Source organism: Rhinopithecus roxellana, chromosome 3, assembly GCF_007565055.1.
Source record: "Rhinopithecus roxellana isolate Shanxi Qingling chromosome 3, ASM756505v1, whole genome shotgun sequence".
In the NCBI taxonomy this organism is placed as follows: Eukaryota; Metazoa; Chordata; class Mammalia; order Primates; family Cercopithecidae; genus Rhinopithecus; species Rhinopithecus roxellana.
In genome coordinates this window covers 4,162,491-4,177,728 of record NC_044551.1, presented here as the reverse complement: position 1 = coordinate 4,177,728, position 15,238 = coordinate 4,162,491, and the positions used below count along the sequence as shown (strand labels likewise).

The following is a 15,238-nucleotide window of genomic DNA, read 5'->3' as shown; positions in this document are numbered from 1 at the left end:
CGCAGGAGGCTCCACTTGGTCTCTAGTATCTTGTTCTCTGTACCTTGTCTATGAAGGAGGCAAACTTGTTGTTGAGGGTCTTGATCTGGTCCTTCTCCTGGGTGCGGACTCCTGGATGTTGGAGTCCCTCTCCAGATAAGGGGGCTCAGCAGGCTCTGCTTGACCATGATGGTGGTGGTGCCTTCCATGCCACTGGCCCCACTATGGCCTCTGCCCAGGCCACCCTGGAGGCTGCTGCTGCCCACTTGGGAGAAGCTCCAGGAGCTGATGCGGGCACCAGGCCCACAAGGTGGACACCTTATAGGACCTCTGGGTCATCCTGATGGACATGGTGGAGGCAGGAGTGGAGGCAGGTGGGCTGAACCAGGCAGAGATTCCAGAAGGAGAGGAGAAGCTGCTTCTTGGTATTTATTTATTTATATTTTAAATTCAGGGGTACGTGTGCAAGTTTGTTATATAGGTAAACTTGTGCTGTGGGGGTGTGTTGCATACATTGTTTCATCACTCAGGTATTAAGCCTAGACTCTCATTATTTTTCCTGATCCTCTCCCTCCTCCTAACCTTCACCCTCAGATCCCAGTGTCTGTTGTTCCCTCTATATGTCCATGCATTCTCATCATTTAGCTTCCACTTATAAGTGAGAACATGTGTTATTTGGTTTTCTGTTCCTGTGTTAGTTTGCTAAGGATAATAGCCTCCAGCCCCATCCAGGTTCCTGCAAAGGGCGTGATCTTGTTCCTTGTTATGGCTGCATGTATTCCATGGTGTATCTGTACCACATTTTCCTTATGCAGTCTACCATTGGTGGGCATTAAGGTTGATTCCATGTCTTTACTATTGTGAATAGTGCTGGAGTGAATATATATGTGCATGTGTCTTTATGATAGAATGATTTATATTTCTTTGGATATATACCCTGTAATGGGATTGCTGGATCAAATGGTAGTTCTGTTTTAAGTTCTTTGAGGAATCACCACATTGCTTTCTACAGTGGTTGAACTAATTTACACTCCCACCAACAGTGTATAAGCATTATTTTTCTCTGCAACCTTGCCAGCATCTGTTTTATTTTTCGACTTTTTAATAATAGTCATTCTGACTGGTGTGACATGAAATCTCATTGTGATTTTGATTTGTATTTCTCTAATGATCAGTGATGTTGAGTTTTTTTTCATGTGCTTACTGGCCGCATATATGTCTTCTTCTGAAAAGTGTTCATGTCCTTTGCCCACTGTTTAATGTTTTTTCTTTTTTCTTATACATTTGTTTAAGTTCCTTATAGATGCTGGATATCAGACCTTTGTTAGATGCATAGTTTCCAAAAATTTTCTTTCATTCGATAAACTGTCTACTTATGCTCTTGATAGTTTATTTTGCTGTGCAGAAGCTCTTTAGTTTAATTATATCCCATTTGTCAATTTTTGCTTTTGTTGCAATTGCGTTTGGCATCTTTGTCATGAAATCTTTGCTTGTTCCCACGTCCAGAATGGTATTACCTAGGTTGTCCTTCAGGGTTTTTATAGTTTGGGGTTATACATTTAAGTCTTTAATCCATCGTATGTGGTGTAAGGAAGGGGTCCAGTTTTTATTGTCTCTACTAAAAATACAAAAATTAGCCAGGTGTGATGGCAGGTGTCTACAGTCCCAGCTACTCAGGAGGCTAAGGCAGGAGAATTGCTTGTACTCAGAAGGCGGAGGTTGCAGTGAGCTGAGATCACGCCTCTGTACTCCATCCTGGACGACAGAGTGATACTCCATCTCAAAACAAACAAACAAACAAACATGCAAGCAAATAAACAAAAACTACTCGTTTAACAGCAGAATATCTGACTTGACTTGTTTACATGTTTGTTGCCCTCTAGCCAAGTGAAAATCTCTGTGGGGATTGGTATCATTTGACTTGCTTTTTTATATTCTAGCACAGTGGTTGGCATATAGTAGGAGTTTAACAAATTGTTGGATGATTGCCTAAACCACTAGAGTGAGCAGAGGAAGAAAACTTATAACAATAGCACATGCTTATTCAGTGCTTCATTCATTCATTCATTCATTCATTTCATTCATTCATTCATTCAACAACAGTTATTGAACTCCTGTAATATGCCAGCCATTGTTCTAGGCATTTGCAGTGAACAAAATAGACAAAATCATCTACCCTTGAAGAGATTACTTTCTCATGAGGAAGACAGTTAATAAACAATATTAACTAAATGCATTGTACAGCATATTAGAAGGTAATAAGTGCTGTGTAGAAAAAAGAAAGATCAGGGTGCAGGCTGCCGTACTGAAAAAGTGAGATTTGAACAAAGGAGGGAACTGAAGGGTTTAGCCAAGCAGTTATTTTGGAAACAGTCCCGTAGGCAGAGAAAAATAAATGAAGAACCCTAAGATGGAAATGCACTTACAATGGTCCAGTGACCAGCAAGGAGGCCAGCGTGGCTGGAGCAGAGGGAGCAAAGTGGGGGTTTGTACGCAGTGAGGACAGAGAAGCAATGACAGGGTTTTATGCTCAGTGAAACCAGAAACCATTGGAGGGTTCGGAACAAAAGAGTTACATGATCTGATTTATATTTTAAGAGATGACTTTGGTTGCTATTTGGACAAGAAGTTTTAGGGAAGTAAAGGCAGAAGCAGAGAGTCAGATAGGAAGCTATTCCAGGAATCCAGGCATGACATGATAAGGGCCCAGGGTTGGTCAGATTCTGGTTATACTTTGAGAGGAAGCCAGCAGGATTTCTTGTTGGATTTGACGTTGAGTGAGAAAGAAAGGACCTGAGGATGACTCTGAGGTTTTTAGCCTGAGTAACTGGAAGGAAAGCACTGCTCTAAAAGTTTTCCCTGTTTTAACTCATCTAATATCCCTCAATAACTGGATAAAGAAGTATTGTCTCCATTTTCAGTTGGGACACTAAGAGACAGAGAAGCTGTCCAGGTTATAGAGCTATTAAAAAACAGAGTCAGGATTTGACCAGGCAGGCTGTGCTCCCAACCAGTGTACCATGCTTCCTCACCATGACAGCATCTAGTAGGATGAAAGGCTTTTATACAGAGATAATATAATAATATTATAATCTAGGCAAATATTATTATAATATAATCTAGACCATATTATAATCTAGGATAGTATTATAATCTAGGAAAAATTATTCAGGTCTGAACAAGGAGGGTTGCCACAAGAATAAAAAGAAAGGCGTAAATTCATGGGCGAGATAACCCAAAATGGGCAAAAGACACACTGACCAGAATTTGTGCAACTTTTAAGATAGAAGGTTAGGCAAGGGGGCTCCTGTCCGTAATCCCAGTGCTTTGAGAAGCTGAAGTGGGAGAATCGTTTGATGCTAGGAGTTCAAGACCAGCCAGGGCTACATGACAAGACCTTGTCTCTACAAAAGATAAAAAAAATTATCCAGGCATGTTGCCACTCAGGAAGCTGAGGCAGGAAGATTGCTTGAGCCCAGTAGTGTGAGGCTACTGTGAGCTATGAAGGTGCCACTGTGCTCCAGCTAGGGGAACAGAGCAAGACCCATCTCTTAAAAAAAAAAAAAGAAAAAAAAAAAGAACACAGTAGCTCTGAGTTTACATCTCCACATTCAAATACTCAGATGCTTATATCATTCTTATTTAAGTTGTAAGGACTATGTACAGAGTGTCCTTTGGTGTGGCCTGGGCACTTAGAGATACTACCTTATACCAAGCTTTCTCCCTTTAGTAACCTGAGTGCTAAATCAGTGCTAAATCCCACACTAACTGAATCCTGTAGGTCCTAGAATACAAACAAGGTGCAGCAATGTTTTCATAATGCTGTAGTTTGAATATAGGCAAAAATGTTCATATTTAGATTTGAAGAGTGTTATAGTTCGTAACTTTGTTGAGTTATAGGTACATGTACAGCCTGACCTGATACCGGCTGTCAATAAAAGGTATGAACATGCCCAGCCAGCACCAGGAAGAGCCCTGTGGCCCTCTCTCTGGGGCAGCCTGGTATAAAAGACATGTTGTGTGACCTGTTATATTGTGGTTGTATCTGGTAGAAACATCTAGAGGGATTTCCATCCCCACCCCCTCCCCAATCATTATGTACCTTATGCTGCCTGAAACAAAGAGAACTATAACCCTTGCTCTCATTTAATCAAGGGACCTACCTTCAACTCCACACTCAAATCTGAGTCTATTTCTCTGTGCAAGGGGCCATTTTCTTAGTGAAAACATAAAACAGCACTTACTTTCATCTACAGAACTAGTCAATACAAACCAGAACTGTGTGAATTAAAGATAGGCTTTAACTCTTCTAAAGAGAAAAATAAGGATTCCTATCCATTTTAGGTAATACTTTGTGTGGCAGACTGTATTTTCCAAGTACAGTATTTCTCCCATCCTACATGTTCTTACAAGGTAGCTTTTACATTCCTCCCGTTGAGGGACATGGTCTGTGTCCTCTCCTCTTCAAAATGGGTGGGCTTTTGTACAGGGGAAGTGACATTCCCTGACTTCTATGGCTATGTTATAAAAGGCAATACTGCTTTCATTTTGCTCACTGGAATGCTTACTCCTGAAGCCTTCGGTCCGACTCCCCTGAGACTGCCATGCTCTGAGGAAGCTCAAACTAGCCCAAGGGGAAAGACCACACGGAGAGGACTTGAGACTACACAGAGATCTCCAGTCATCCCCCACTGCCTCAACCTCCTGGTTCCTGGTTAAGCCACAGTCTGACTGCAATTGCACCAGGGACCCCAAACAATAACCACTCAGCTTCTCAAATCATTGATCCTTCAAAGTGGTGAGAGATGTAGCTTTGATGTAGCTGTAAGTCATCACATTTAGGGGTGATTTGTTAGTCAATAATAGATAAACTGTAACAGCTTGAGAAACAACAATACTATTTATATAAAGATAACAAAGGCTATACAAATAGTATGCTAACTGATGAAAAATATATGCTAAATATATACACTGAATTATAATATATAGACTATATATTTTAAATTATATTAGTATATCAATCATTTTGAATGAATCTGTTATATATAATACATTATGTGTAACTTACGTGTATATATATTCATCCAAAAGTAATGATTTAATCATTTGCTGATGCCAGGCACAGTGCTGGCCCTAAATTAGTGTGTTCAATCACTTTTCCATTTAGACACTTGAAAAATTATATGTACTTCTGTGCAAAATAATGGCCCATCATGGTGGTGGATTCTCAGTGGGTAAGGTTACATCAGGTGCTTACTCAAACTTCATCTCTTATCTTCTTTCTAACAGAATCTAATTTTGTTGGAGAGGACAATGCACCCATCTAGAAAATTAGTTCACAGCTTCCCTTGCAGCTAGAGATGGCCATGAGGCAGTTTTGACCATTGACATGTAAGTGAAAGTTGTTGTGTAAGACTCCTGGGAAAGTCCTTTAGAAGGAAACAGACCTAGACTCTATTGTATTTGGTACCCAAGGAGGCATACAAAGACATCTTCTTCCCTGGTGGTATATGGTATATGCAGATTTTGTCTGTATCCCTGCCCCTCCCCCGACTACTTAGCTACATGGCATGATGCTTTGGAATGACAGACAATAACTACAGTCTGTTACACCCAATTGCTTCCTACAAGTGGGAAATACTGGAAAATGCTGGTGACAGGGAGCCTCGGGCTCCATGGAAGGGATTCTTTTCCAGAGGCTCTCCTAACCAGGCTGATATTGCTACTCCTCCATCAAACATCTTCAGTGGGTCCTGATGAACATTATTTTTTGTTTCATCAAAGGTAACTACTTAACATTAGGAAAATATATATTGCAAATCTGTAACACACTTTTCACTTGTCAACAGGTATGCCACCTTTGTTTTTATTAAAATTTGATATAGGCCTGTCTTTTTAAACTGTACTGTAAACATTTTAAGGGCAGGGACCACGTCTAGTACATTTTAAAGTTTCTCATGACACTTAGATGCAGTGAGCACCCTAAATACTGACTAACTACCAGTGAAAATCATGTCAATTCTGTCATTTTGGTTCCTAACTTAAATAACATCTATACAGAATATTATAATACATACATTGCTTTTTAAAAACTGGACAATTTCAAACATACACAAAAGTAGACAGAAGAGTAAAACAAACTCCGATTAAGTGAACCCATTAGCCAACTTTAACAATTATCAACACCTCCTTTCTTTTTACTAGAGTATGTTAAAGTGAAATCAGACAACCTACCATTTTACATATACATACTTCAGTGTATGTATCTCACATGTAAGGACTTTAAAAATATACATCTGCAATACAGTAATAATATCCAATATTAATCATTTCTGTCTTTTAAAATTTAGTTCATGTTCAGTTATATCTGATTGTTATAAGAATGTCCTTTTATGATTTGGTTTGTTCAAATCAGGATTCAAATGACATTTGGTTAGTATATCTTAAGTCTTTTATCTACAAAAGTTGCCTTCTCTGCTTTTCTTTTTTTTTAAATGTAATTTATTTATTAAAGAAACCAGGTCATTTGTTCTATGGAATGTCCTACATTTTGGACTTGGCTGATTGTATCCTCTTGGTCTTTTAACTCTTCCTCTATTTATTGTATTTCCTGTAACTAGTAGTTTATAAACAGAGGATTGATTAGATTCAAGTTCAAAAAAATTTTTGCCATGAAAACCTCAGAGTATTATAGTGTATTAAGAGACAAAACATCTGGTTGTCCCACTCTGAATGACATTAAGATTGATCAATGGGTTCAGTCGTATCAGCACAAGCCATCCCCATCAACCTTTCATCTAATTGTTTTAGCAACCAGTGATCCCATTTATTAGAGCCAGCAGGATGGCAAAATTATTCTTTTTTGTTAATTCTCTCCACTTAAAAAACCTTGCCTACTAACATACCACCAATTTTGAAATTCTGTAAAACTAAAACACATAACTCAAATTCAAATTCCTTCATAGAGTCTTCCCTGTCTGCGAAGTGGCAGAACTGTCACTCATCTGGCACCTATCATCTACTGCCCTGTCACATAATTTCATCCACCAGTTGGTAAGCTCCAGGAGATCCCAATTATGTCCCAGGTATCTGTGTATCCCAAAGGTGAACACAGCACGTGTACAAGAAATATGTAAAATAACTTTGATTGGTGAGTATTCAAATTAAAAGCCACCAACCCATGCAAACACATGCAGTTAGATTCCAAAATGAAAAATACACACAACACATATACATGCGATACCACAAATTTATTATAGTACACGGAAAAACAAACTCAAACTTTGACAACATCCACAGAATGTTCCAGTCTTTAAAAAGTTAACAGAAATAAAGGGTAATGGAGAGAATATAATCTCATAATTTAATAATTAAGGCTGTAAATGGCAAAGTCCCATAGATATTTAAAAATCTATATATGTATTTATTTATAATATAGATATAGGCCCTCAAGGATTCGTAGAGATTTATGTAATAAACTAGATTTTGTAACTGTTTATTTTGTTGTTGTTGTTGCTTGTTAGGTAAGCAAACCCAAACAAGTTAAGTCCTGAAAAGTGGGATGAAATCCCAAAGGAACTCTATGTAACGACACAGAACTCTTTTAATAAATATGGCCCATACAAATTCTATATCCAGTGAAAATCATTTTGATCCACAATCATGTTGATGTTTCTATGGAGGATACTTCTAGCAGCTGTGATTTCTTTTGTAGCATTCTGGCTCTCCACTTCTATTCATATAATTGAGTACGTGCTTTATTACATGTTAGCTCATAGGCAAGTTAAACATTTTAAAGACTAGGGGGAGGTTAGGAGAGGTTGTATGATGAAGGTCGGAAAGTATGCAAGAAATAAACTCTCCTGTTTCATCTCTTTTATTTTTGCCTCATTTTGGTCTCTATACTACTTGGGGTCTTTGGAAATGATGTGATTTATAACAGCACCTAGCATACCTTCTCATTTTAGCACAGGTTAGATATGAAGAGCCAAACCTGGAAAACAGTTAAGGAGTCCTGAGACCCTTCCAGTGGAATAAATTAGAGCAGTAGTTTCATTTAGCTGTGCTCTTTTGTCCTTTATTCTTTTTTTTTTCTAAAAATATAAAATTATGGCCAGGTGCAGGGGCTCACCCCTGTAATGCCAGCACTTTGGGAGTGCGAGGTGGGAGGATCACCTGAGGTCAGGAGTTCGAGACCAGCCTGGCCAACCCTGTATCTACTAAAAATACAAAAATCAGCTGGGCGTGGTGGCAGGCACCTGTAATCCCAGCTACTTGGGAGGCTGAGGCAGGAGAATCACTTGAACCAGAGAGGTGAGGTTGCAGTGAGCCAAGATCGCGCCATTGCACTCTAGCCTGGTCAACAAGAGTAAAACTCTGCTTCAGAAAAAAAAATAATCAATGTTATATATATAATTACTCCCATTTATCAACCTTTACCTTCTCATACAGTAATCAAGTAAAATCACAAAAGATCACTTAAAGGCAAATAACCTTATGAATCTGGTAAATGTAAACATAAAAGGCCATGGTATTGAGTAAAACTTAGGCATTGTTGTACAATAAGTATCTCTGTGTGTTCAACATTCACTGGGGCTTTAAGTACTAGTTGTTTAAAGTCCTACAAACATAAACAGTCCTTCAAAATTGACTATAAATAAAAGAAGAAAAAAATAGGGAAAAATTCACAAATGTCCAAATATTGTTATTTCTTGGACAAAACTCTACTGACTAGTAGTTTTGATTCTCTAACAGGAAAATGTAAAAGTAACAGAATTTTAGAAAGTAGCAATTTTAAAGAAACAAAGCCTATGCCAAATGTATTTCAGTCTTTCATTACATGGTTTATAGGTCTGGAAACAGAAATCCAGGTTGTTAATTAATTCATAATTTCAGAAAATACTTTATTGGTCAGTGTATCTATAACATTAATTATATAATCTATAACTATTATATAGTCTGTCTGTCTCTCTCTCAAAGTAGAACAGCTCTTGCTTACATAATCAATTTTCCCCTGGATATTCTCTGTGCCACAGTTTGCCTCTAGTTGCTTCACAGTCACTCTAAACCATATCTGGAAACTGTGTACAATGGGTAATATTATTTATAATTTAAGGGTAGTACCTGTAGTGTGCTCATGATATGAACATTTAAGTATCTAACCTATATATTTAACCAAGATAATAATTTAAACCATGACAATGTAAGACGGTGATGTGATACTATAACAGACAACAGGTTTTTCCCACTGAACCACACAGTACTTTTTTCATTGACAAATTCACTTCTTTCCAGAGATCTACAAAGTTAATTGTAAAACAGTAATAGCAAAGTGTTCATTAACCCATTAAAACAAATCACCTTGTTTTGAAAATAATCAACTGAATGAAACTCGGTGTCAAGTGCATTAGCGTACTAACCCAAAGTATGGTTACTCCGAAACAGTTTGTACAACAAATGGGTTGTGAGGAAGTCTTATCAGCAAAACTGGTGATGGCTACTCAAAAGATCCATTGAAAATTATCATGAATGATTTTGAATGACAAGTTATCAAAAACTCACTCAATTTTCACCTGTGCTAGCTTGCTAAAATGGGAGTTAACTCTAGAGCAAACATAGTATCTTCTGAATACAGCCAATAAATGACAAAGCCAGGGCCTATGGTTGGTTTCCAGACTTTCCAGACCTGGCAGAAGGAATCTATTGTAACACATGGATCTCTGTCTGTGCTCAAAATATCTAATGATATTTTTCATCTTTATTAGACTTCCTTGAAGAGTACTGTATTGCTTCACATCTTTTTTTCACTGTAACAAAATGTGTTAAACAAAACCTTTGGATTAGGTTTAAAAGCAGCTAAAAAAACACAAAAAACAAAAAACAAAAACTTCTGGCTGCTGTAGGCTCTAATTTTCAGAAGACTGTTATCTGGAAGCTTCGGGCTCTCAAATATCAGACATCCCAATAACTTATCATAAAAATACAAGCTTTTAGTTTTGAAAAATATACAAAATGTACTGCATAGGCAAATATCTCTTGATTGTCAAGGAAGACAATGTATCAGTTTCGATCATAGTCTTATGTTGGGCTTCAGTTATCTTTGTTTTTACAAGTTCCATTTTTCACAGTTTTGGGCAACCTCTGACCTTTGGTGTAAGCACAGTACCAAAAATGGAGAAAGAGCAGCAGAAACATGCAACTGTAACTCATTATGATGCACGCAAAGACTGGAAACTGATACTTGCAATCCTCCATGAAAAAGAACTGGCTTATGTGGATGGTGACAATAACAAACTGGACCTAAGAAATGAAAACATGAAAAAAAAATTATTCAGATATCGAGAGTTACAATTCTTTACCTACCTATGTTTATGCACTCCCAAAGTGCAGGGAGTGCATTGTTGGGCAGAGAAGTCCATCTTTAAATCTAGCCTCCCTGGGAGTGATAATGGGTAGTATAATGTCAAAAGCCAGTTGGAAGTATGGATCTACTATTCAGAACCACAAAATGGTACACCCGCAGGGTCTATATTTAAATGTTCCCTGGAGCTGTGCAGTGCAGCAACTTTTTGACGACTCAAGAGAATCAACAGAGAAGGTTTTCCCTATAAGTTTCTGACTTGAGTCCTTGACTATGATGAAATGACCATGTACTACATTGTGGCCTATTTTTTCAGGATGATTTCAATTTCAAATATTCTGTCCTGTTATTGGGCCAGATATTTTAATTTTTGGAAAATAATTACATTTTACTTAAAGCCCCTTGAATTTTGTAGTAGCCAAAGCATCTCTGAGTCCTTATACCTGCCACTTGTCTTCCATGGTCATAGATAAAAATGTGTCTGGGCCAGGTGCAGTGGCTTACGACTGTAATCCCAGCACTTTGGGAGGCTGAGGCGGGTGGATCACGAGGTCAGGAGTTGGAGACCAGCCTGGCCAAGATAGTGAAACCCCGTCTCTACTAAAAATACAAAAATTAGCCAGGTGCCTGTAGTCCCAGCTACTCAGGAGGCTGAGGCAGAAGAATTGCTTGAACCTGGGAGGCGGAGGTTGCAGTGAGCCGAAATTCTGCCACTGCACTCTAGCCTGGGTGACAGAGTGAGATTCCATGTCAAAAAAAAAAAAAAAAAAAAGGGTCTGAACTGCCAACTGAGGCAGAGAATCTATAAGGTGTGAGAGAGAACTGGTGGCCCTTCTAGTAGTGCTCAAGGGCTCTGTGGGGCAGAACATCTTACACAGTCCCAAGAGGGACCTTTTCTAAGCTAATATTCAGATTTTCTGGTTATCAGGTTTTCCCTGATAAAAAAGCAACATGTGTTCTGCAGAAATTTTAGAAAAGTAAAACTCTATAAAGAAATAGGTAACAATTACCCAAAATTGGTCTTATTAATCATGGTTAAGATTTTCATATAGTTTATTTTATTATCATTTTATCCTTATCATCATCAACTTTCCTTGCATTATCTTAATGTATATTTATGACGTTCCCATAGTATAGCCACTTATTCCTCTCATTTTGCAAAAGAGAAAAAAAACTTTAGGAAGGCTAAGCGATGTCCTCAACATTCTATGCATGTGTATGTTTGTGTGTAATTGACATCTTTGAGAATATAATAAACAAATGTTCATCCTGTTTTTTCTACATCCATATTTTTCCACATTATTAAAAAGTTTGTACAACATTTAAGAGTATGCTAAGAGAAAAAAAAAGCCTAAATACAAAATACAAAATTATGTATGCAATCTATACAAATAATGTAAAAGGTGTACACATATGCCTGAGAGAAAAACTGAATGATAACAAAATAAAAATATCATCAGTGATTATCCCTGGGTGGCAGAATTACATGTATTTTTTTCTCTTTTCTTAATTAGGTGTTCTCACATATTTGCAATGAGCATATACTACTTTGAGAAAATAATATTTTTTAAAGAAGCAATGGTGAGTAATTTTCATGACTTCATAGTATCTCAAAGTATGAATTAAAATAATCTGTCTTACCATTTCCTTATGGTTGGTCATTTAGTTTGCTGCCTGTTTCAGATACAACAAATAACTCTGCAAGGAAATACTCTGATCTTGATTTAGGATCCTTACACATTAAAATGTCAGTCTCTCACCTGGGAGAATACATTATATGAATGTGCCAAATTTCATTTAGGAAGTTACAGAATTTTAATAAAGAATTAATCTTCAACATGCTATCTAAATCAAATTCATACTTTCTCATTGATGTTACTGGCAGAATATGACTATCAATTTATCCTAGATTGCAAATGTGGAAATACAAGGATGGTAGAATTCTCCTTTTAATGGACACCAATAAAATGTAAAGCAAATCATCATCTCAAACCCATAATGAGTCTCCAAAAAAGTTAAATACCATATATTTTGAGAATTAATGCTTAGAATGTATTATTAGGTTTAAACTGAGTGCCTCTGCTCTTTCAAACGTTGTTTATGTAAGGGCAGTATTCAAATTTAGGTAATACATATATGTTGGTCTAACCTTCTACATGTTTAATTCTCTCACAATGCTTTTTATTGACTGGAGGAAAGATGGACTTATAAATGTTAGGACTAGATAGGTAAGCACACAGGAAGGCTCATCGTTCCCTCAAAGTTGCATTCCCTCAAGGCCATCTAGAGCTAATGGAGTTTCTAATTTCTAATAGGTATTATGCCTATTGAGGGTCATATAACTTTGGAGTTATTTTAATCACACATTTATTTATTCTTGTATAAATGCATAAAATAGTATAAAGATGGCATAAAAATGCACACTTGTTTAATTGTCTCAGCCTTTTGGTTACCAAAGTTCATCTAATGTTATTAAGAACAATGATGGCATATCATGTAGGGGACAGACACTCTACCTCTATTGTTTTGTTAACTTTCTTTTTTATTTAACTAGTATCCTAGTTCACAGTGAAAACAAGTGACTGTAGTTGCTTCATATATGGTTTTAAAGACAATTAATTACTCACAAGCTGTAATGATGTCAAATATTTTTTCCACCACAAATACTTCTGGTAGGCTGGTCCCAGTGCAGAGAGTCCGTAGTAGGAATACATGACTACATGTACAGCTGTATTTAGAAGGGCATGGAATGTTCCCAAACCACCTGGAAAATAAAATTAGTGTAACATGGGGCCATTGTTCCTTAAAATGAACCACATTTTCGTCTGAACTGAGATTTTTGTATAATTATTTCTTGAATTTTGGAAACAAATATATAAAATATCAATCCTGTTAAATAACTATCAACTTAGAGGGGGCTGGATAGTATATTTAGTAAAACATAAGCTATGAACCTGAGAAAGTAAATTAGCATATCTTTATTTTGTTATATCTTAGCTTAAGGTGGTCTTACGATTTGAGTTTACTTACACTTAGTTGAGTTACCTTTTAAATATATGTTGCTAAATAATAGTAATAACATTCATATTTTAGTGAGGGTTAACGTATAAAAATATACAAATTAATCTTAACTTGATGATTTTTCACGTATGTATACACCCATGTCACTACCAAGATCAAGATATAGAACATTTCCAACACCACTTAAGATTCCCATGAGCTCCCAAGGTAGCTTTAACTTCTTATCACCAACTATTACTTTTGTCTGCTATTAAACTTCACATAAATGGAATTACACAGGATGTACTCTTTTGTACCTGGTACATATATTGGTAGTTTGTCTTTTTACCGCTGTGTAGTATTATACCATATAAATGCATCATTAGTTACCCATTCTCCTATCGACAGATATGTGGGTTGCTTCCAAATTGGGCTATTCTGAATAAACTGCTAAGAATATTTTTGTATTATGTGTGGAATCAAATTTACTTTTCCTACTCTCAATAATCTTCATTAAATAATTTTGGCAGTAAAACCACTGGCTTTCATTAGCAAACTGCTGAATTTACTTTAATGAATTATTGTTTTCCCAAAGTAAATATCTACTAACTGTTACACCATCCTTATTTACGGCTTCCAGTTGATTATGCCTTCCTATCTTGGTTTTCCTCTTCTCATTTCACCACATTTCCTACCGATCCCCTTCAGTTGAGAATAGAAGCAAAGAACACATGGGAATGTAAGAAAAGATCACTTCAGTTGTCTTTAGCTGGACCAGTAATACAGCAGAAGGGGTAATGGTGTTTAGCTGAAAGTGTGGCGGAGGGAACACTCTCCCTGGGGTCCCTTGCCTAAGAGAACAATCTGGAAGAATATGTGTTTTTTATGTATAGCCTGACTCAGCTTAGTAATGTTGACCTGGAATTTACATTTTTCTCGGAAACATTCTATTTTCTTAATTCCAGCATTCTTTAATTCTGGAAATAAAGCAAAATCTCATCAATTTAGATTATGATAGAAGAACTGAATTCATAAACACTATGCATTACAGAAAGTTTAAAGGAAAATACAAATTCATCACTTCTAATATAATCTAATGAGAAATCTAATAAAACCGTTACACAGTAGAAATTGCTTTTAAATAATTATTCATAATTGCAGCAATTCTAGATATTTCTAGATACTAGCAATGCTTAAGTACTCTGTTAAAATAACCTGTTTTAAATAATTACTTTTAAGTAGTTAAGTAGTCTCCCAAAGCCTCATTCTACATAACTGTTCTACATAACTGTTCTACATAAACTGTCTCCTTCTGACGAGAGAAAGCCATATTTTAGCTAATCCCTCAATTACCATAAATTTCAAGTCAGAAGGAACTGAATTAATTAAGCTTATTAACAACTTTCCAGCTTGTATTATTTACATTTGGATTGGTCTTCTTTCCCAAAGGAAATCTGAATAAACACATTATTGTGGTGTAAGAACACCTTTTCTAGGTTAATTTAAAAATAGAATAGTTGTCTACTACTGATAGTTTAGGAGTCAAGGTGCTTAAAAGGAAGATAAGCCAAATACCTCTCAAATTCATTTGTGTTTCATAATAATACACAGGAAATCTATTTCACCTTTGATATGGAACTATGTCAGAGCTTTTCTAAGACACCTCTCCTATTATTTAATAGAGGAGTGCCTATTTTCTGTTTGGATACTGTCACCATTAAATGTCCTAAAATGAGGATGTTAGACACAGGGATTTAACAAAGCACTAGTGTAGCCAAAAGTGTTTAGTAAGGTTTACTGATCAAATAAGCTATCAAATAAAAGTAACATGTTTACTTTCTCTAGTTATGATTATTTTCTGACAAGATATTTTAATAAGTTTATTTACAAAACCACCAT

The 15,238-nt window shown here is 36.5% G+C and overlaps 1 protein-coding gene across 5 annotated transcripts in view; it reads right to left on the bottom strand.

The window, feature by feature from the left end:
• Positions 1 to 7,208: 7,208 nt before the first annotated feature.
• ELOVL7 (ELOVL fatty acid elongase 7) overlaps positions 7,209 to 15,238 on the bottom strand; it is a 112,328-nt gene continuing 104,298 nt past the window's right edge. For all 5 annotated transcript variants that reach the window (XM_030927967.1, XM_030927969.1, XM_030927970.1 and 2 more), the window contains 2 exons: positions 12,967 to 13,103; positions 7,209 to 10,278 (listed from right to left, as the gene is read on the bottom strand). In XM_030927967.1, coding sequence (XP_030783827.1) covers positions 10,069 to 10,278; positions 12,967 to 13,103 — 347 coding nt within the window. In that variant the 3' untranslated portion in view covers positions 7,209 to 10,068. The remainder of the gene's footprint in view (positions 10,279 to 12,966; positions 13,104 to 15,238) is intronic.